The sequence below is a fragment of the Ascidiella aspersa genome, chromosome 2, assembly GCF_963924565.1.
Source record: "Ascidiella aspersa chromosome 2, kaAscAspe10.2, whole genome shotgun sequence".
In the NCBI taxonomy this organism is placed as follows: Eukaryota; Metazoa; Chordata; class Ascidiacea; order Phlebobranchia; family Ascidiidae; genus Ascidiella; species Ascidiella aspersa.
This window is the reverse complement of record NC_139448.1, coordinates 8,949,443-8,971,300: the sequence shown is the minus strand read 5'-3', so window position 1 is coordinate 8,971,300 and position 21,858 is coordinate 8,949,443. Positions and strand designations below refer to the sequence as shown.

The window sequence follows — 21,858 nt, the reverse complement described above, 5'->3', positions numbered from 1 at the left end:
AGTCCTACGAAATTAGGCGTCCTAGTAAGAACTGTCTTTGAATCAAGGCGGTCCTAAAAACAGGGTGAGGTTGGAACTCACGACCTCAATTAGACCAGATTATTTGCTCTACCGAACATTTAATTACAATTGTAACATTAAAATAAAATTTTCGGCCCATATAATAACGACGCCAAAATCCGTAAATCATTTTCTGTGATTTCAAGTCCAAAAAAATATTTTTTGGCGAAGCATATTTGTTCTGAAATGCGTTAAACCGCCTACTCTGTTTTTACATTATGCTATACCTAAAATGGCACATGAACACGAAACAAACTTTTCCAAGAACCAAAGTACCTGTAGTCATTCCAGTGAGCAAATGAAAAACCTTCAATACTCCGACAGTGTAACAAAAAATACTACACAGATAAAAATAGAAATATAGCAGCAGTCACATTTTTTCAATTTAGTCAACCGACGATTCGCCATTAGTCAAACGTCGGTTATTTGTTTCAAAAGCTCGGCCACTTGTTTGGCTTTAGCCTCCAAGATATCCCGTTCAGTGGCTAGGACCCGCTTTTCTGTTTCCAAGCTATCCTGTACAAATGCAAATCAGAATATTATTTCGTTCAGTCATTCTTTTTAGGCATGTCTGATTTCGCATTTTCTTCCTAAACGCAGTGTATGAGGACATTACTATACGGTAGTCAAATAAGCAATATTAAAGAAATAGAACGTTCAAAGTCCTATGATAACAGTTTCTAGGTATTGGGGCTAAAATATGCTTTCGATTCAAGAGTTCGGGTATCTTACCAAGAGGCGTTTTTTATGTAGTTGTTTCATTCCAAAAAACTAAATTTAACGTAGAAAAACTGCATAGATAGCAAATCACGGCATAATTTCTTTGACAGTTAGTTATCGGCTTGGCACCGTCTTACTATCGGACGAAGGCCTTTACTATCAGTTGGCGTCGTATACCGGTTCCGACCTAAAACTATTGGACATCCTAAAGTAAAAGTGATTCATTCGAATTAAGGAACTGACGATGTCAGCATAGGCGAAATATATATTGCTTTAAAAAAAATGTCTGATCCTGATTTTACTCTGGTTTTTAAACTTTGAGTTTTATTGTTTATATACGCGTCAGCGGAACAATGATCGACAAGCAGAAGCCTGCTGCTAATGGTTTTGGATCCCATAAAGATACGCCCTTCTATAGTAAAAGTGTTTACAAACCCATGCGAGCCGCTGTTTTTGTCTCTCGCGGTCGTTTTCCCGCAACCTCTCGTTCCACCAAGACTCATTCTGCTTTCGATGCAACTCTATCAGGGAGCGGACCTCGTCTCTCTCTTTATCCAAGAGCCTGAAAAAGTAACGGGAAAAATTTTGAGTTTTTATCAAGTTAACAGTGAAGTCGAATCGGACGATTGGGTAATTCAGTTTTGGAACTTGGCCAATTAAAAAAAATGGCGATAATTCTATTTTTTATTGTTTTATAGTTTATGTGTTTTTTCTAATTTGCTACGCGGTATTTCAAAACTGCCTTTGACGCAAAGATATGCAAATATTCTGCGACTATTACGCACTAAACGCGTGATTATAGTATATCATTTTTACTTAACGTATATACGCATTTGACCTTAGTTGGCAATTCCGACGATTTACCTCTAGTCTAAGTAAAAGCTCGCAATTCGAGTATAGACTAAACACCATTTGTTTGTATATTCTAAATAGGTATGTCCGATACTTGATATTTTTTCATATCCTGATACCCAAAGTTTGGGACAGAAAGTATGGCGACCCGGTTCGATAGCAAATGGCGTCATTACTCTGCTCAAACAAGCAATATAGGCAAATTTGAAATGTTCAAATTCCCCTTTTCAAGGCTACGAGGCCAAAATTTGTTTTAACGTGAGGATGTTTAATTACCTTCAATTGTATACCTACTATTTTTAATAAATTTATCTTTCAAAAATTATTGCTGAAATCTCTATGTTAATTTGGTATCGGTACCGGTTTCAACTCTAGGATCCGATAATATCAGACGCCCCTAATCCGAATCATAGAGGAACGTTATTTCATTGGTCACCTCGTCAGTTCGGAGCGCTCGTTTTCGAAAGCTTGTCGGGCGGCGGCGAATTCTGCCTGGTAAGCTCGCAGTAAACTCAGCTGAAGGTCGGACGACTCGACGTCCTGGAGGTGCAAGCCTTTAGAAGCGCTGCTGAGAGGGAGGTGTCTCTGTAGAAAAATCACTTACGATTGGATGTTGAAAAAGAAATTAAACGTTCAAAATGTTACCTGCTTCTATATGAGCTTTTATATTGCTACTATGTTGGTATTGAATTGTCTTTTTGCCTAAAAATGTGTATTTTTACATACAGACAAGTGAAAAAGCAAAACACCGATGTACCTAAGAAGTGTGCAGATAGAGAGAACGATTATTTTTGCCAGCAAGTCAACTCCAAGTCAAATAACCGATTTAAGAATAAAACGATAAACTACTGTATTAATCTAGTGAGCTATTTATCTTAAATTAGAGTGAAATGCTGAATAAAAGCACTTAATTTCAACCCTATTCATTTGGCTCAATGAATTAAGTCCAAGTCAAGTCATTTGTCCAAAGTAGGAACCCTTATGTCAAGTCTTTTTCCGAAACGAATTAAGTCAAGTAATTTAAAATCAGCCACTTAAGTGCACTCAAGTGCACTTAAGTCAAATCATTGACTTAAGTCATAACAACACTGATTTTTACCTCAGTAAAGTTAATCAAATCCATCATTTTCGCATCGGTTTTTCTCACATCGGCTTTGATATTGTAGGACACGATCGGTTTCGTGGTCGGTGACCAACACGACGGCGAATAGCTCTGGGTTTCAAAAGGAAAAATAAACACTACTGGTCAGGTTTACCCAATAATATCGGATCCGACCCGAAACGTGATACATAAAGTGATAGCATCGGTTCTCACCGAAAGCCGAAGTGGCATCGGTGCCGACCCGATACTGAATTAAGTTGAGTATTTTAGCAATGTTTTGCGATCAAACTTTTCCACTTTAAAAGGCCTTTTGGAAATACCATATTAACAATAAATATAACTCAGTTTCCTTTTACTAAATCAATTGTTACAGCTGTTTATGCGTTTTAATTTGATTAAAAACTTACTGAACTATATTAATTGCCATTTGGCATCCGATCGAATCGGGCCGGCCGTACTTTTTGCTTAAAATATTGGTCAATGGTATTGGAATACAATACGGAGTATTGGAAATCCTACTTCTTAAAAAAATGTACGTTACAATAACCTTTTAGAACTCAGTGAAACAAAACAAAAACAATGGAAATATCAGTTGAAATAATTCTTAAACTGGCCAACACCGCAGAGAAATACGTTCCAGTTTTTCGGAATATAATAAACAGGTTCGGAAATCCTACTTCTTACAGAAAATATATGTTGAAATAACATTTAAAACTCGATGGAAAACAAAAAATGGACATATCAGCTAAAAGAACACTTAAACTGGCTAACACATCAAAGAAATACGTTCAAGTTTTTCGGAAACACGTTACAACAACCTTTTAAAACTCATTAAAAACAAAACAGAATGGACACATCAGCTGAAAGAACATTTAAACTGGCTAACACATTAGAGTATTTCGGAATAAAATTCAAAGTATCGAAAATCCTACCTGAGTGCAAAACTCGCCCAGCAGATGTTCCAAGACCGGTTTCCTTTCGGATGGGTTGATCAGCTTGAGCACCCTGGCGGTGCCGAGGCCCTCCGTTCCCTCCGGTCCCAAACCCCCGAGCACGTAGAGGGTGCTGTGCACTACGAAGGCGGCGTGTCCGTGTAAACCGCACGGTGGCGCACCTGTACCCGCCGCCACTGGCCTCTTCCATTTTCGACTGCCTGTTACAAACGAAGCATTACACTCGTTTGGAAAAACTGACTCCGACTAATGTGTTTTCTGTCGAAATGCTCCTGAAACTCGCATATATTTTATAATTGTTGTCCTATTGAAAGCTATTGGGAAGAAATTACATCTTGAATACTTCGAAACTTTTAATTTTTTTACAAAACGACCCTGTAACTCTCCTGTTTGGAACTGGTGTCGACATAGATTTGTTGAATTGGTACTGTTATGTGTGCGCATCGTTATATACAGTATAGGTGCTGTATTTTTTATTCTCGTTCGTCTTTTTATTTTGTTGTTTCAGCGTAAATAATAATGTAAGTTTGATATTAGTTACGATTCAATAGCTTTTTATTACAGGCAGTTTATCCGTTGCAGTCGAATCAACGCTGTGATTAATGCCCAGGATATCGATTTGTCAGAAAATAACAGGAATTCACTAAAAAACAACGATTTTTGTCAAAGTAATGATGCGGCAGATATCGCTATATTTATTATACGCATTTTATGCAAGTGGATTTTCTACAAAGTAGAATATATTTTTTTTAATGCGCAAAATTATATTAGAACCCTAGTATCCTAAAAAACAAATATTGGGCAACCACAGTACATTGTAGTAAAATATGAAACTTCAATAAAAACAAGATAACCCACTCAAGCTGTACTTGTAGGTTCCCGTCATGCAAACCGAAGCCTTCTCGCTGGAATCGTTGTAGCCACCAACCAGGTAGATGTCCTTATCACGGTGAGCCACAAACTTGTGTCCGGATCTCGCGAACGGAAGTAAGCCACGGACTGTCGGTTTGGTCCACGTACAAGTGGCTGTATAAAACATTTGAATACAACCTGTGCAAGGGTGTGAAAGCAGAAATTTTTCTTACCGGAACTATATAATTTTTTTAACCGGAAGAATAAAATATATTAGAGATGACGTCACAAAGTTCCGCCATAACGGGAAAAAAACAAACAAAGTTAATTTAAATCAAAGCGTGACGTCATGAAACAAATATTGGCAAGAAACTTGCACGTGTAACTGCGATTGAGTTAAATATGGCAACAAAGCGGTCACGCGAACAAATATCCGAATATTTGGGTTAAATTGACAAATTGTCTACTTTTTTAAAATGTACACAAACACGTTTTTCTAAAACAAGTAAGCTTGAAAACCTGAATTTCAAGTGCGATGTTATGCAGAAATATGCAACTGAAATATTAGTTTAAATACGTTGAATCCGCCTTACTTTCATCTCTAAATCTGCCATAACCAGCTTACACAGTAGGTAAAAATTAGTTTTAGAAACAAAAAAAGGTTGTTAAACCTATATGGAAATAGATGGTAAAGCGTTTTAATGGGGCTTGTATCAGAACTGATAATGCCGACCTGAGCGTTACTTTATAGTAATTTTTTTCACATAAAGTTGTTTTATGACTTAACAATACATTTGTTGTTGTTTTTGGATTCTGGAAAAACGGATAACGTTTCGAACGTATCCATTTATAACTATGTAGTTTACCCGAAACGCTTAACTAAAACGCGAACATCAGTAAAAGGGATTTAATATACGCTTATCAACATTCTACTACAGCCTCAAACAATATATTTTCTAAAGAATTTGGCTATAATACTTTATTCAGGTTAAAACCATAAATACTAAAACCATAAATGTATTGGTAAAAATAATGTACAGAACCTTAAAGGGGCGAACCAACCCACAATAGAAGTAAATACATTAAAATTTGAATTAGTAATGGTGATGAACACGACCGTTTATTTCCTATTTCTGCGTAAAAAAGTCTTCGCAAAACACGATTTTGGTGTCTTTGCTGCGTATAATTTGGGTTCCACAAGCTGTATAGAAAGCCGTAAATGTTAGGCTTTTTTCAGTGCAAAATCACGCTTACGTATGTCAAAGCAGCGCAGGTCGTCGTAGAAAAGGCTCTCCCCGCCGCAGCCGCCGTACACGAACAACTGGTCACCAACCACCGCACACCCGTGGTCGCAGCGCGGTTCGGGGACTTCCCCCTTCGGCTGTAAGCGATCCCAGATGTGGAAATCTTGGCGGAACGAGATGAAGCACAATTATTCTTGTGGTGTAGGTATATCACCGCCAGGCGCCGATCCAGGATATTTGTTTATGGCTTTTGATTTTTTTTTGTTTATGGCGTTTGATTCGACACGACGTCACAAAGTTATGTCATAATGTGACGTAGCAAAAAAAAATTAGATGTTGTCGATTCGCGTAAAAACGCCTTAATTTGGTTAGATTGCCAAAACTTTTATTTATGAGGGTAAGATAAGACGCAGGACGTCTAAAACTGTGCTGAGACTACTTAAACCATAATTCAGATTCGGAATGTTTTGTATTTACGTTTCTAATAGGCAGAAAAACAGTTTGGGGCAGGACATGGCCACGTGTTTTCACCGTGTGTTACGTATATTACATTAAAAAATATTCAAGTTTATCTTTAAATCCTCGATTATCGTCTCCAATTTTGCACAAAAACAACTGTTTAGAAATTCCACTTGGTTTCCGAGTAATGTAACACTAAAAATTTCAATTAGTTGGCCTATAACTTAGACGGGGTTGGTTCAAACCAGGCCTGGTAGTGGCAACATCTTGTATAATATTATGTGGCCTATCAAACATGGTTAAATTTATTTATTCTCTTTTAGGGTTATGTTAAACGAAACAGCTAACGGATAGATGACTAATAAACAGCAAATGTGTTTAAATCGTTCGGTTTTGAATAAAGTTCTGTATATTGTGTTAAGTGTAAAGCAAACCATTTAGCTTTTAAAGTGTGGCCGGCGAACGTTACGCATAATGATACGGTCCAAGATGCTGGCGTTCTTGGACCATTCTGACCTAAATATTTAGTATTCTAGCACCCTACTGAGGCTAGCAACCGCATAATTGCATCCGTTTTTTACAATTGCGAACTAAACATCGAACATTGGTTGTTTGGTGTATTAAGCACATTTGCAACATTTGGATAAGTAAAACGAGGTTCTGACTAAGAACAGCCAGACGTTACCTAGATTGAAGGAAAACATCTCGTTCGTTGCAACACCGTCTCGTATTCCTCCAAAAACGAAGAGCCTTCTTTTGTGTGAAGAAGCTGTGAAGCCTACCGCGGAAGGTTCATGGCCACTTGTCGTTGTTTCCTCCCAAACGAGGGTTTCTGCAACGATAGGTAAGGAAATGACAGGAATGGATTAACCATTTAGCAATATAAGCAGCAAGTGTTTAGGGCATCTAGGGAAAGGGGCCACCATGAAACAATTATTGACCGATTTACATTGTATTTCTTCTACCCTAATCATGTTTAATATAACAGATTTAAGGCAAATTAAGCGCAAATTCGTATATTTACAAATATTTTTTGAGGATATTATTTCATAATTCTTAAACAGTTTTGTTTCTTCTTTGCATTTAATCATTTTTACTATTATTCAATTTATATATATTGGGTCTTGCACATATATTGGGTGTGCCTCAATCTTGTAAGTTCTTAGGGCACCTAATATAGGGTCAATGGGCCTCGTCTTGCTTCATTATCATTACCATTAAAACGCTTCGGATTAGCCTATTTTTTTTACCTTATTTTAGTGTGGGCTTGACGAATTCATTCTGAGTTGGGTAAATATGCGTAGGCTGTTTACGTGCTTTTAGATAGTAAAGTTGTTTGAACATAGTATCCAGGACCATTTTAATTTTAATTTACTATGTTCATGCTTATATTTATTCTCTTTGAGTTGGTATTCACTGATATTTTATACGAAAAAGACGAGGATCTGACAGAAAAATTAAAAAAACAAACGACCTCATGCGCAGAAACAGGAAAAGGGGGAATTTAATTAAAAAACACACAATTTACAACTTTGGCGCAAATACATAGGCCTATAAATGTAAAGTAAATACGCACCTAGAGAAACTCGAAACACGCCCGACAAGCAGAATTCGCTGATGAGCCGATTTTTTCCGCCCAAAACGTAGAGGTGTTTGTCTGCGAAGCTACAGAGCACACGTTAATCGAACAATTCGTTGTAAGTCAAAATCAGGTTTTGGAGTTTGTATAACTCGGTTGGAGTTTAAATTAGATTTCGAAGGTCGTTGGCAAATATTTAAGGTTCGTTGTAAACCGTTTACACCTGGTGCCCTGCACAATACATATGCAGCGTCAGTAAAATTCATTGACAAAATTGCTGCCAACGCAGCAAACATTATCAAGGTCAAACAGAGTAGGCCTACATTTGCTTGAAAACCTGCAAAGTGCTGATTTTCGCCAGGAAAAGCCTTGGACATAATTTTGCTGGCCTCTAGCAAAGCAAACCCGCCTCATAAAACCCCTTCGCGAACACTTCTTTGGCTTCTTAATAGTGTGGCTTAACTTAATCAACGTGTTCGTCGAATTAGTAGCCTATACATATTTTTGCATTAGGTTACACATTAAGCACATGCAATCCTTGAAGTTTGTAGTTTGTAATTACTTGATTACAAACAAAGTTTGCAATTTGTAATTACTTGATTATGATTACAAGACTCTCGATGAACCACGAAAGTAATAGCTAAGTTGTAGGCTATAGGCCTACTGGGGTGTCGTGAAACAGTTAATCCCAATAAATACGAACATGGCACTTACCAAAGTGCATGACTGTCCCGGGGCGTTGGTAGTGTCCCGCTGCTTTCGAGTTTTTCCCAAATCAAGCAGCAGTCGTTTACTGAACGAAAGAAAGTTTGTTTAATTTGTCGCCGTGCCCTGTAGGCATAAAACGCTCAAATCTCACATGACAATTTGTAGAGGTCGTTGTAGAATTCCGCAGACTTCTAAAAGCATTTAAGATTAACAAGCGAAACTAATTTGATTTCTCCAACAACATGCCCTTACCTCCCCGATCGGGCTGCAGCCTCCAAACAAGTAAACACACCCGGAGGTTTGCTGAACGCAGAATCCAACCCTGCGGGTATAAACAAGGAATAGCGGCTTGGAAAATAAAACAAAACCCTGGCTTACCTCGGCACTGGAGCTTTTCCAGAGGTTGTGACTTTTTTCCAAACGCAGCTAACCACCGCCATTTCTGAACTCGACTAATTGCAAGCTTCCAAAAACTCATCTCGCCTTAGCTTGGGGACTTTAAGAGCTGTCAAGTGGCCTTTTGAACTACTCGGCTTTTGCTTCTTAAGATTCCACTGAGCTACAGTGCGCATCTCGCATGGCATACAAGGCCAGTTATACACAATGTAAAACTCCACTAACAAAGCTATAACAATTCTGCTTTAAGTGCTGATTTAGTAATATTGCGGAATGGACTTGTGCTGTTACCTGTCGCTGTGTGTGTCCGTATTATTTGTGGTTGTTTTTGCAGGTGTACACTGTTTGTATTTTTTCTAGGTGCGTCGTGTTTGCAAATAACACGGGATACATGGGATTTCAAGATGTTGAGGGCATACGCCTGATAGGCACGCTGTAAGGGATGTAGCCCCGCTTTATCAACTCGCATGCCCTGTCGCCATACACTGAATAATTTTATTACAGGAGTTGACCACATATATTGCAAAAGAATTTAGCTTTTCACACGAAGGCACTTTAAACCAGTTAATGGGTAGTAGCAACTAACTACTGTACAACGGAAGTCATTAGTCGAGTCAAAACAATACTTGTATTTTACCGACCAATCAAGTTGATAAATAAGACAACGCGATATATATATATTTATATATAAACGGAACGTGGTATATTCATTTAGCGGTAAAATGGTACACAGTATTGTACTTTTAGATTTTTTGGATCTCAACAACTAGCACATCGAAATTATGTACCTTATCACACTGAAATGAACATCCTGCGCTGAAAATCTTTAACAGCGATGCATTTGGTTCAATTCCCTTTTCAAAATCCAATCCGAGTGAATTGTCAAATATAGTTTTTAATGTTCACCAACCGAGAAAAATTGATAAATGTAAAAAGAATCGTACATAATGGAAAATTTAAAGTACTTTTGGAACAAAAATGCACATAGGTTTGGTTTCGACCAGCTTTAAAATCGATATGTTCATTTTGAAAGGGATTTAAATAAACCGTGGTGTTTAAGTGGGGCTTTTTACGATTGGAAGTCCTTAATGGTTTGAAGTATCCAAGATAAGAACGATTGCTATACAGACAACAACGACACTATTGCACACACGAAAAAATAACAAAACAAAAACTCTGTGTTTGCCTCTGCGAAGTTTTCGCGAAGCAAGTCCGCTTTGGGCGGATTTGAAAATCTTCACGTAATGGGTATTTGGACTGAAATTGAGCCTGGTTGAAAAGAACAAATATTGACTAAAAACGGTGAACGACTTTCAATGAGAAGTCGCTCGGTTATTGTTCGTGCGATCTGACAAACGGGTGGAATGGACATTGGCGGCTTCGGCGTTACACGTTCACGCTAACCATGTGCGCTTTCGATGAAATGATGATCGCCACGATAATGCCGAACAGACCGATGGCGCTGCCGAAAATTTCCACAATCAAAACCTAAAAAAAGGAAAGGTTTCGTCGTTCAGTTTTAGTCAACTTAAAATAAGCTAACCTAAGTTGTAACTTTCTCACGAGAGAGAATAAAAAAAAACACACTTTTAATAATCTGATTATTTGCCAAAAAAAAAACAACAACAGACAATACATGTTTATTTTAACATAACGAATATGATCCATCAAAATTGAGATTGATTTCGCTAAATTTAGTTTCTTGGGCTTAAAATTTATTGTTAATAGTTTGTTTTACGAAATAGTCCTAAACAGTAAGTACCTTTACAAACAGAGTCTGGTTGGCGGCATCAGCCAAAGCTGCACCGCTGCCTACAATTCCAACACAGAGACCACAAGCCAAGTTGGAGAATCCGGTTACAAGTCCAGCTCCGAAGATAGAGAAACCTGCATGACACATTGTTGAACACAGTGCAACATTTCCCCCTAACAAGTCAGGTCATTTAAAAAAGAAGTTGTGCACAAGTCAAGTCATTGGCTGAAATTTTTTTATGAAGTTAAAGATGGAAACTTTATGCGCATTTCAACGCAAGGCAACCATTTTTAAAACAACAAAATTTTGATCTTGCAATAGGGGAATAGATCTCACCTACCCGAAATATACAGCATTTTGCACAGCAGTGATGATTTCATTATACCATGATATCATAATCCTGTAGCACAACCAATACATAAATTTAGAAATGCAATGTTTCTTTAAAACAGTCCTTACCAGCAAAGTAATTCTTGGCCATGGAAGCTTCATCAAGAGTTGCCTGATTAAAGTTGGCAAGGGAGTTTGACATTACTATGGCCAGAATGATTCCATAAATAGCTACAGCTTCACAGAAAATAATACTGACCTGATGAAGCAAAGCTTGTTAATAACAAACAGCTTTCGCATTAAAAAACGTTCATTAAAAACATACCAAGTTCTTGGAGTAAATTCTTGGTGTGATAACACCAGCTCCCATGATGGATGATCCGGTTGTAAAAATACCCCTATTGAAAAGAGTGAATAATAGAACACACCAACACTAATAAAACGAAATATAAGTACAATTGTTTAATATAAAAAAGGGTTAATTATTGAAAAAAGTGAATAATAGAACACACCAACACTAATAAAACTAAATATAAGTACACTTGTTTAATATAAAAAAGGGTTAACTGCTCTTTTAAAACAAGAAAATGGTTCCACTTACAAGATTTAGAGTGCTGAAGCCTATGTATGAGGTATGACAATGTGACAGATGCATCCAATGCAAACATCATAAATTGAGATTTTGAATGTCAAAACCTGATTTAGTATTCAACTAGTTTTGTCAGCTAACCTAGCATACCGGACGGCACGTGGTCTACATATTTTCTCCCTACCTTAATTGTTTTTCTCTCAGGCTTTAACCTGGAATTGGCTTGTTTAATTCCTATTCGGATACGTTTAGTTGTGCAATAAATGGTTCTCTGGCGTTTCATATAACGCATATCAATAAACAATAACTTATTTTTTGCTGAAGGGCACTTGCAAGTCTGGTGAGTTGTTGCCAAATCAGCACTCTCCCAAATGAAATTCTCATTGGAAAGTGGTTGAGTGCAAAATCCTGGCCTGTACACATTACAAAGACTGCTTACCATGCTGCGCCTACTACAGAAAAACCCATAGCCAGGCCAATTCCAACACAAGCGAATGCAAACGGTGATATCGATGTTAGAAGCCAGCCAACATCAAGCCTGAATGCTTGGCCAGTTAGTAGAAGATAGAGAACTGCACAAAATAAATGTTTTTGTAGAACTTGACAACACAATTGTTTTAAAGTATTTGTTGAGCATCTTACTGATAAGGTATAAAAAAGCAACCAAAAAGTTTTTATAGTAATTTTAGTTCTCATACCCTCAATATTTTGTCAAGTTTATATTCGGCAACACCCTAGCTTTAAAAACTAAATGCATAGCAATATATGTATATATATCAATTAATTAATTAAGGTGATATATATCAAAAACAAAATACTTACTTAAAGCAACTGACACGAAGAGGAAAATGGAGTACACAGCACCATAAACTGCATTCTTGTACATTGACATTTTAATCTTTTTATCAAGACAGCTTAGTCAATACAAGTTACAAATACAGCAAACCTACACAATAAAAAACATTAAAGATTTTGGTAAGTTAAAGTTTGCACATTCACTATATGACATTTGATAATACATTTAACGTTTTGCAATGAAGCCAAATGCACTTAATACAGTGAAATATATATTGCAATATTATAGCAACAACTGGCAGGACTAGACATGAGAACATCTATTTGGGAGAATTCAAAGCTTTGCTAAAAAGAAAATATTTACTTTTATTTCGACTGGTGTTGGTTTAAAAAACTAATTAGGACTGTTTTAAAGGTAAACACATTAATTGAGGCAGCAATTACTTAAAGCAGTAAAACGGAAATGAATTTGTTATAAAAGATTGTTTGAGCAATATACATAATATTTTGAAATAGCAAACATTTCAAATTAAATATTATTACAAAGTAGTTAATTCACAAAGGTAGTAAATAGTAATAGTTACTAACAGTACCCTTCGTAATTTAAATATGATAAAAGTTAGGCAAGGTAGCCTAATTAAATGAATTTAAAGAATGTTACACTAATTTACCAAGCAAAATTATAAAGAAAAAAGAAATATACATGAAATATATTTATATATGTAAGGCACACTGGATTTCATCACAATGCACAATTGATAATATCCAAAATTATTGGTGTAAAGGTGTAAATTAGAATAAATTAAAGAACTTTTACAAGGAAAGCAAGTAACAGAACTAAAATTAAAATTGTCTAAAAATGCAGTTACAGAAATACGGCCAAGTCGGCAGTTAAAAGTAGCACACATATGTTTCAATGTATGAGGCAGGGTAAATATACAAAAAAATCGTCTTTCAAAAACATGTGGAATTACGGTACCCAACATATCAAAAAAACAACAGCAAATTACGAGTAAAAGGTCAATACACTGGTTTGATTGCCGCGAAGCAGCACAATAGGCGGCAGGTCTCTAGTGAGTTCATCAAGCCATGCCATGTAAAGCGGAGCAGAGCAGGTTCCCTTGCGTGCCATTGGCAGCGTCATCATAATGAGAGCTGCGTCTTTAGAGTGCTCTTGGAGCAGTTCCTGAAGGCGAATTTGACGGTTGGTCTTGTCCTTGAGCTTTCCCAACTCATCGTCGGTAATCTTCCAATCAGCTCCTGGCTGTTTTTCGTCTGGCTGCATATCGGCTTTACTTCCTTCATCGAACAGACGCAGGTTGTGAATTTTTTCGTCGAAAGTCTGCTGTGACGCTTTGCTCGGCTTCTTGTTAATGTCCGGCATGACGATAACATCTTCAAAGCTGATTCTAAATTTGGTCAGAAGCTGGGCCATGGTCCTCTTGTCCTGATCTATCCTTTCCTTTTTGCCTCCGGTGAACACACGCAATCTGCAACCTGCCCATTGTTTTCTTGTGGAGAGCAGATAAGGCAACAGAATTGTAAGCCCACCGTCGTCAAAGAGCCACCAGACATCAATGGTTTTGCCTTTTTGCTGGGTGGTTTGAAACTGCGACGAAGACTTCAATTTGGCAGCATTTACATCTCCACCGTCTTGCCCTGCGGTGGCCAGATGAACCAGTTTGTTACTGCTCCCCAAATGAGAGCCCTTTCTTTGGTAGATGTCCTCACTTGGATTGACCTGGTCTCCCGCTTCTGACATGAAAGATTCATCGCGCTTCATGCTACTGGATGACACCTTGTTGTCAATTACTTTTGCTTCTGTGTCTTGATCTGTTAGATATTGCGAAACATCAAGACCTTCTTTCATCCTCAGAATGCAAACTCCATACTTTAGGTCGAAAGCATTGTGAATAATATTTACATAGTTGGTCATGCTGGCCCCAGTTTCAATATCATCCATCCAGTCAGACTTGAAACCCATGATGATTGTGTTTGTTTTTAGTTTACCGAGTCCAGAAAGTTGCATAAGAGTTAATGCACCAGATGAGAAAGAATCAGAGACAATGGAAGAATAGAAGGCTTTGAGATGTTGCTTTTTCAGCCAGGTCTGATGTTGATCGTTTTCATTCAAGTTTGATCGATGAGCATTTCTCCGTTTTTGCACATTCACATTACCGCAGACCATGAGGGAGATGTTTTTAGTGAACTGGGATGCCAAATGAACTAATGCAGGACGATGGTTGGGCGGACCACATAACACCAAAAGTTGGGGACGAAAGTTTTTAACGTGATCATCTACAGAGGTAAGTTTCAAGGTGTGATTCAGTGCTTGGGTATAGATGTAGGCCTGGGTGGACGAACCCCAGTTTACATCCGGCTTCTTGTAGTCAACATACTTATACAGTGCAACAATAATGACAATCGTCAGCAAAGCAGCCCACCATTGCACAACGAACATGATAGCGCAACAAACAAAAGCACCAATGAGTGACAACCACATGTTGTAATATTTAAAGGCCGGTCGCCAACCTGGTGACTTTGCTAAAGAAGCAGAAAAACATGAGTAGTTGATTAAGGTGTAAGAGGCCAGAAAAAAGTTTGATATGATGGGTGCAATTGCATTCAGGTCTCCTATGAGAATAAAACCTAATGCAATTACAAAGGCCAGCAGGTATCCCCTGCGAGGTTCATCGCTACCTGGTGCACCTTTTCCGAAGAAGCCAATTAAAGGAAAAATGCGATCCCGGCAAACCGCTTGGAAAATCTTCGGGGCACTGACAAGACTAGCAAGTGCAGAAGACAAAGTGGCAGCGACAATACCAGCAACAATAATTGGCCCAAACAAACTGATTTTTTGCATAGCTTGATAGTCGTTTAAAAGACCATAGGAAAAACATTTGTCCTGGGCATCTGCGGAGTCTACACAGTTGGCCGGCACAATCGTGTTATAAGAGCAGCCCAGTTGGCATGCAGCAGTGGTACAGACTTCAGCGGTTGCATTTACACAATCTGCAACCAAACCTGTTGCAGATCTTACTTCGACAAAACCTAGAATAACAGAAACAGCAGCGTATGTTACACTGGTAATGAGGATGGCTAATAAGGTGCCTTTAGGGATAGCTGACTGGGCGTCTTTCAAGTCCCCTGAGATATTGCATCCGGCCAGAATACCAGTAGTGGCAGGGAAGAAAATGGAAAAGAGCGAAAAAAAAGTTTGCCCATTACGGAAACTAGGTGGAAAATTTTCAGCAGCTATTTCGGTTCGATAATTAAAAAATCCAGTGGCCTTCTTGGCATTATTAGCTGGAATAAACGTTCCAATTAGGAAGTTTAAAATAGAAACAAGCAAAATGAACAGCAACACCAACTGCATCTTGGATTCCCATGCCATTCCTAGTTGAGTAATGCCAAGCAACACCAAAACAGTGATGGCGCCAATAATTCGCACATCGTTCATTTTGTCTGCAGTCATGTTGGCGTTGTTTTCAAACAAGAGGTCCACTATTGTCTCTGCAAATCCAACAACGTACATTGCCACAGCAATTGCATTGGCCAATGAAAATATAAGACCAATAGCACCACCAAACTCTGGACCAAGGCTTCTTGAAATAAGGTAGTAGGCTCCACCACCTCTCACCTGGCCGTTTGTACAAATAGCAGACATGGACAGGGTTGTAATGACTGTGACTACAGATGAAAGGGCAATAATTAACAAGCTGAAGCCAATACCACCTTGTCCAACCACCCAGGACAATCTTAAAAAGAGCATGACACCCCAGATGTTAAGCATACATCTCACAAGAACTCCCTTTATCCAGCCAAACTTGATTGGCGCTGGAAATGTGGATGGGTTCTTGTCACTGCTCGGTTCTTCAGAAGGAATAACTTGAGGCCTGGACTCAACATCATTGTGGGCATCGTGCAACTGTCCTAAACTTGGTCTTTCTGCTTTCACCATGGAGGTTGTGTTTCGGTAATATGCAACCATGGGTATGGCTTCCTGTGTGTTGTGTCCGAATGTTCTTTGATAGTAGGTTTTGGAATGGGTGTCGTGCGAATCGCTCTGTAAAGTTTCGTGAGTTGGTGAAGCCGGGCCGGACTGGTTTTCCGGCAAGTTGACAAATTCAACATGAAAACGAGATTCGACTTTTTCACCATCGTGGCTATGCTCCTTGGAAATGGCCGGTTTAAGGGTAGGCTCAGTTTGGTTTGATTCACGCGATGGACTGCTGTCTGCATTTATAACTATAAATTCCGCATTGGTAGGCTGGTTGTTTGGTACAAGGCCCGATGTTTCGTCCGTTAAACTGGCACATGATCCTTTCCGAGATGAATTGTCCGAAACAAGGGGGACCTCATTGTCACCTGCAACCCGCTCCACTTCAAACCGTGAAGACGACATTACGATCTGTCACTACCCTGGTGAAACATGAAGAAAAATTCTGTTATATGGGCCAAACGTACAATACTGTTTAAAGTAAATATTTAGAGATGTAAAGAAATCATGATGGTAAGCTGACAGTGAGAATATTACAATTTTACCCATTACATAATTATTGGACAATATATTTGAGTCTATATAATAAAAATAATGAAAAAAATAATAATATCGATTTGCAAGTGTTGTTTTTAAATTTATAATACTGATTTTATATTTGTGAAAAGTATACTAGTGACAAAGTAAATCGGCTGGCTGTACAAACTTCTAGAGTATATTTACACTGTTGTCCTAATATTTCTACCCCTTAAGTAGATCATACTAATAAAATATAAATTTTTCCATTGTTTTATAATTCTTGGCATAAACATAAAACAAAATATTACTATTTTTTTCAATTATTGTGAAACAAAAATTATATTTAATTAAGATAAGTTTTTAAGACTCAATTTTAATTTTTACGGGCCAAGTTTCGTCCCATTTAGACACTTCAATCATTTATTTAGTCCATTTTTGCCAAGTAACCCATTTTTATGTTCGTGCTTATTCTATTTCTAACCAAGCTCTATCTCAGTCTTTCAGACCTTTACAAATGCAATAAGTCACGACAAAGGCTATTATAGCTAACTGCTCTTGACTCACAACCTTGTGTTCTTATATAGACTGGAACCTCCACAACCGCAATATTTGTTGAACATATAAATGTTATAAAAGCAATCCTCTAACACAATAAACTTTACAAAAGACACGAAAATTGGCTTTTTCTATGAACTTTTCCGTCAAGCTTTCTAAAACAACACACCAGTCGTTGTGCGCGTAACTGTCACCTCTCATCACATGATAAATTTGCCAGCAGATGTCGCTAGTAGTTTTTCATGAAAAAACAAATAGTTTTAAAAGTTTTAAACAACCGGTAAACAAGAACTAACTTTTAAAAAACATAAAGTTTAAGAAAAATACGTCAAGATTAAACAAAGACATTGCTCAGTAGAATTTGCTCAGTAAAAATGTTTTCTCGATGGCTATGAAAATTATTAATCTAGTTGTATTGATCTATATTATTAAAATATATATACGGAATTTGTTATTAAAACGTTGAAATTCATCTAAAATATAGCTACATTTGTATAATAACGGCCGTGAAATGTAATTCTTTTCATAATTGATAGAGTCCCAATTGGTAGTAGATTTCTATGAAAAAAACGACCCGGGTGGTTCGGATCAGTTGAATCTTTCCTTTAGGAGTGCGATCCAAAAGACGTGGTTGGAAACCTTGAGGTAATTTTAATTTTGCTTTTTGTTGTTGATCTAGTTTCTTCAATTGACATTACCAAATATACCAAAAATTCGTTTTCCAATTTTTGAATTACACACCCAAGCTTTGTACACCATTAATTTGCATCACATTTGCATTTTGAGATAATTTTGTTTTTACAACCTGTCTACCAATTAATACTGAACAAATGAATACCAGGGGTTTGGCGATTTGTTTCTATTACACTGTAAAGTTAGAATTACATAAAAAGTTAACTATATTGTCGGCATAAGATCGATGATGACCTGCTTTTATAAATTCTTATTAGAGTAGTTTAGTTAAAGGTATAATTAAAAAATTAATAATATTTTATGGCCTGATTTTCGGTGCAGGTAAACCTATTCTACTAGTTTATCAGATTGATCTATTGTTGAAGGCCCCAAGCAAATAAAACTAACATTTGCAGTAAAGTTAAAAAAAACAAATAAAATTTTGTCAAATTTTTTTTTAAATTGTTTCCTATGTAATGTTTTTCAGTTTTTAAAACTCGCTTCATTATTTTCAGATCAGCAGCATGCCAAAACAAATTCGTGAAATCAAAGATTTCTTGCTGACTGCAAGGCGAACAGACGCAAAATCTGTCAAGATCAAGAAAAACAAGGATAACACCAAGTTCAAGGTATGCAAATTTATTTATAACTGAAAGTTATAGGTAATGGAATGTTATTTTACTACCTCCGGTTGTTTTACATTTTGATGCTGTTTTTGAAATAGATCACAATCGAAAAACGTTTTCAAAAATATTGCACTGAAATTTTTTAACCATTTTTTTGTGAAAATGTAATAAAAACTATCAAGAAATTAAAAAAAATGCCGTTATACCAAACAAATCGCACTCGCTTCACTCGCTAGGTGTGCCTGAACTAAAATGGTTAACAAACACTCAACTGGATTAACTATTTAAGTTATCGGGTTTCTTCAAAGTACTTTTATTGTACTTTTTATTAGTAATATGGACTATGGATAACGACATTTGAACTCGAATTTTTAACCAAGCAAATGCTTTTTTTCATGCTTGGTGTTTTTAAAGTGCAAAAAATCAGAGGCCCGCCATTACAGTCGCCATTACAAATTACAGTTGTTTTAAAATTGTAATATAACAAAATCTCAGTTAACATATGTTGTGTGGCCCGCAGAGACCTTTCTGACTTTTGGTTTGGCCCGCGACCAGAAAAAGGTTGCGGACCCCTGGTTTACAAATTGTTTTTTAATACTTTTATTTAAGCTTTATTTTAAGCACAACCTATCAATCATTGGTCACCTGTAGTTGTCCTAAATTTTCCCCAATTTGTCATGGCGAATGAGCTGAATGTATTTATTTAAAGACTTTTCTGTTTGCAGTGTGCTAAAATGACCCTAACACTGCTCATAGTAATAGAGAAATAATGGTATTTGGGTTAATCTGGCAAAAGTAGCACTCACAAAACAGTAAATCTGTACTACATTTAAAGTTGATGTTCTTATGAGTGTACCCTTTCTAAATAGTGGCCGACCCGGTTATTGCAAAACAGCATAACAGTAACAATCGCTCTAAAATTTCAATCAGTACTCACAAAACTTAAGCCAATAATTTTCAAAACTGTGTGCCTTGGTAGATTGTCAACTCAAGTTATAAAATCATTGTTTTTATAAAGTGTGCCGACAAATTTTTTTTTTTTTTTACTATGCCGCAAGTTAAAAAAATTAAGAACCACCGCCTTTAGCTGTAAAATATTGCGTTATTGAGCGACTGCTTTGCCTCAAAATGTGTTTTCACAGAAACCATTTCACTAATATTGCCGTGTTGTTACAGATACTTTTATTTTCCTAAACCTGTTGATTTTGTTGCAGGTGCGATGCAGCCGTTACCTTTACACCCTGGTAATCCAAGATAAGGATAAGGCAGAAAAGTTGCGCCAGTCGCTCCCGCCCGGTCTCAGCGTGAAAGAACTCAGGTGAACGTCGCTTCGAGTTCGAAGACAATAAAACACAAAATGCGCTGAAATCTCGTTGTGCTTTGTTTTAGGAAAACCGCGCGAGTTTAAAAAGCAGGAGCCGGGGCCTGATTTAGGACTTTTACGAAGTCGGTTTATTTTGCTTTTTTAGTCCCGAAACGATTAAGTTCGCAAGCTATTAATCGTAAAATTGGAATGGTATAGGCTGGATTATTTTATACATACTTATTGTAGGTTTTCGCAGCGTTTCTCAACCCATGGTTTGCGACCGAAAATTGTGTCGCAGTTTAATTTGGTTGGGTCGCCGACTGCAGCAGTTCACATGGTTTGTCCAATGCTTGAGAAAATTGCGAAAGCAATACGAAAACCTAGCTGATATTTATCAAATTCAAACTTGCTAATGTTTATGACTTGTGTTTTCTTTGCTTAGAGAACATCCAGTGATGAGAATTAGGTCGTTAATGTTAATGTTTTTGCTGTGCGTAGCATAATACTTGGTCGCCACGATAAAATATTGAGGAAAACTGGTTTAGTGAATAATTTGACACCTCCCCTATAAGTGGATTGCTGTATGTCACCACATGCTAGCTACCTGGACCGGTGTAAACGCAGAGCATTCAAGTTGGACACGACTAAGGCTACCTTATTTTCAGTACTCAAAAAGAGGACATATTTTGCCTGTAAAACGAATGTCAAATTGTTTCGTTTGAGAAAAACGTGCCATATCCACAAGTAATGCATTTAGCTTGGAAATTAATAAGTCCTTTTCTGAAACAAGGATACTTCTGGCGTAGCTCATAAAGTAAACAGAGTTTTCCTCTTCGGCATTAAGTTCATGGTTGTTTAAGTTTAAAGAATAATAAAGAAAAATGAAAGCATCTGCTGAGAACCACCTGTATATGGCATAGACCAGTGGTTCTTAACCTTTTCTCAGCCGCGCCCCTTTGGTAATTTTCAAAAAGTTTGTTGTCGGTCGCGCGAAACGCGAAAAAAATTTAGTTTAATTGGGTGAATTGGCGCTAAACTGTAAACTCAGGAGGCTTTTCGTATTTGGGCACACAACAAATTGCTCGTGCTCGACACAAGCTGATTTTGACAAACGTGTTATGAGGGCATTTCCTCCCCAATTGTAAAGCTGTGATGTCGAGCGCAAATAAAAATGTCAAGCGCTAAAATTGAACATTGCGTTATCATGTTTCAAAAGATGTAACGACAATACAACGGCAATATTGCAAAATCATTATAGATTCGCGTAAAAAAGTTTGAGTCCCTCTGTTGCTAGCCTGTTATCATATATAAATATGGATAAAAAATACAGTTCGAACGGTGGATGACTTTTATCGTTTATCTATAAGTTAGCAAAATGTAATTAAATAGGGCCGTTATACGTTCGATGATATGAAAACATGCAATGGCACTCAAAGAGACTTTGTGCTAAAAAAGTTAAGAAAAGTAGAAAACACAAGACTCGCACGGAGCGCGAAATTTTTTTCCAGTTTTAATGTTAAAAATACCAAATACAGAGTTTGTACAGCGCTGTAGAAGTGGTGTACAACCTAAACCAAACCATTAGAATCAGGGAGTCGAACCGTTTGACTTTTCCGGTTCAGGTTCGGTTCGGGTTCAAGGATTTTTTCGGAATCCGGTTCAGTTCCGGTTTCGGTTCGGAGGAATTTAAAAGTTCCGGTTCAGCTCCGGTTCAACCATCGTTATTTTAAAACCGGTTCATAAAGTTCCGGTTCAGATACGATATAATTTGCGTTAAATTTCAAAATG

At 37.3% G+C, this 21,858-nt stretch overlaps 4 protein-coding genes across 4 annotated transcripts; 1 reads left to right on the top strand and 3 right to left on the bottom strand.

The window, feature by feature from the left end:
* Window positions 1-471: 471 nt before the first annotated feature.
* LOC146163457 (kelch domain-containing protein 3-like) lies at window positions 472-8,969 on the bottom strand. Its single transcript, XM_083380509.1, has 13 exons — window positions 8,908-8,969; window positions 8,782-8,851; window positions 8,681-8,720; window positions 8,536-8,614; window positions 7,819-7,907; window positions 6,928-7,074; window positions 5,794-5,946; window positions 4,546-4,713; window positions 3,667-3,887; window positions 2,732-2,845; window positions 2,069-2,217; window positions 1,216-1,342; window positions 472-576 (listed from the first exon to the last, which is right to left on the bottom strand). The coding sequence occupies exons 1-13, from the start codon at window positions 8,967-8,969 to the stop codon at window positions 472-474; spliced, it is 1,524 nt and encodes a 507-aa protein (XP_083236635.1).
* Window positions 8,970-9,934: 965 nt separating this feature from the next.
* LOC146163456 (uncharacterized) lies at window positions 9,935-12,557 on the bottom strand. Its single transcript, XM_083383243.1, has 6 exons — window positions 12,420-12,557; window positions 12,037-12,169; window positions 11,334-11,406; window positions 11,138-11,267; window positions 10,688-10,812; window positions 9,935-10,413 (listed from the first exon to the last, which is right to left on the bottom strand). Exons 1-6 carry the CDS (start codon window positions 12,487-12,489, stop codon window positions 10,312-10,314), a joined length of 633 nt encoding a protein of 210 aa, XP_083239369.1. The 5' UTR covers window positions 12,490-12,557; the 3' UTR covers window positions 9,935-10,311.
* LOC146163455 (solute carrier family 12 member 2-like) lies at window positions 12,544-16,831 on the bottom strand. The gene has a single exon (XM_083383242.1). The coding sequence runs from the start codon at window positions 16,795-16,797 to the stop codon at window positions 13,399-13,401; it is 3,399 nt and encodes a 1,132-aa protein (XP_083239368.1). The 5' UTR covers window positions 16,798-16,831; the 3' UTR covers window positions 12,544-13,398.
* A 1,210-nt stretch (window positions 16,832-18,041) lies between these two features.
* On the top strand, window positions 18,042-20,132 carry LOC146163454 (large ribosomal subunit protein eL38). Its single transcript, XM_083382074.1, has 3 exons — window positions 18,042-18,111; window positions 18,654-18,767; window positions 19,979-20,132. The coding sequence occupies exons 2-3, from the start codon at window positions 18,663-18,665 to the stop codon at window positions 20,084-20,086; spliced, it is 213 nt and encodes a 70-aa protein (XP_083238200.1). The 5' UTR covers window positions 18,042-18,111; window positions 18,654-18,662; the 3' UTR covers window positions 20,087-20,132.
* Window positions 20,133-21,858: the final 1,726 nt, after the last annotated feature.

Excerpts from the sequence above, each read along its gene's own strand:
- LOC146163457 (XM_083380509.1), bottom strand. The coding sequence starts at position 8,969 with ATGGCGGTGGTTAGCTGCGTTTGGAAAAAAGTCACAACCTCTGGAAAA. Across the intron at positions 7,908-8,535 it reads CGGGACAGTCATGCACTTTG|CTTCGCAGACAAACACCTCT; the intron begins GTAAGTGCCATG and ends TGTGCTCTGTAG. Across the intron at positions 2,846-3,666 it reads TGGGCGAGTTTTGCACTCAG|AGCTATTCGCCGTCGTGTTG; the intron begins GTAGGATTTTCG and ends TTTGAAACCCAG.
- LOC146163455 (XM_083383242.1), bottom strand. The coding sequence starts at position 16,797 with ATGTCGTCTTCACGGTTTGAAGTGGAGCGGGTTGCAGGTGACAATGAG.
- LOC146163456 (XM_083383243.1), bottom strand. The coding sequence starts at position 12,489 with ATGTCAATGTACAAGAATGCAGTTTATGGTGCTGTGTACTCCATTTTC. Across the intron at positions 12,170-12,419 it reads CTTCGTGTCAGTTGCTTTAA|TTCTCTATCTTCTACTAACT; the intron begins GTAAGTATTTTG and ends TATTTTGTGCAG. Across the intron at positions 11,407-12,036 it reads TCTGTAGTAGGCGCAGCATG|GGGTATTTTTACAACCGGAT; the intron begins GTAAGCAGTCTT and ends TCTTTTCAATAG.
- LOC146163454 (XM_083382074.1), top strand. The coding sequence starts at position 18,663 with ATGCCAAAACAAATTCGTGAAATCAAAGATTTCTTGCTGACTGCAAGG. Across the intron at positions 18,768-19,978 it reads AGGATAACACCAAGTTCAAG|GTGCGATGCAGCCGTTACCT; the intron begins GTATGCAAATTT and ends ATTTTGTTGCAG.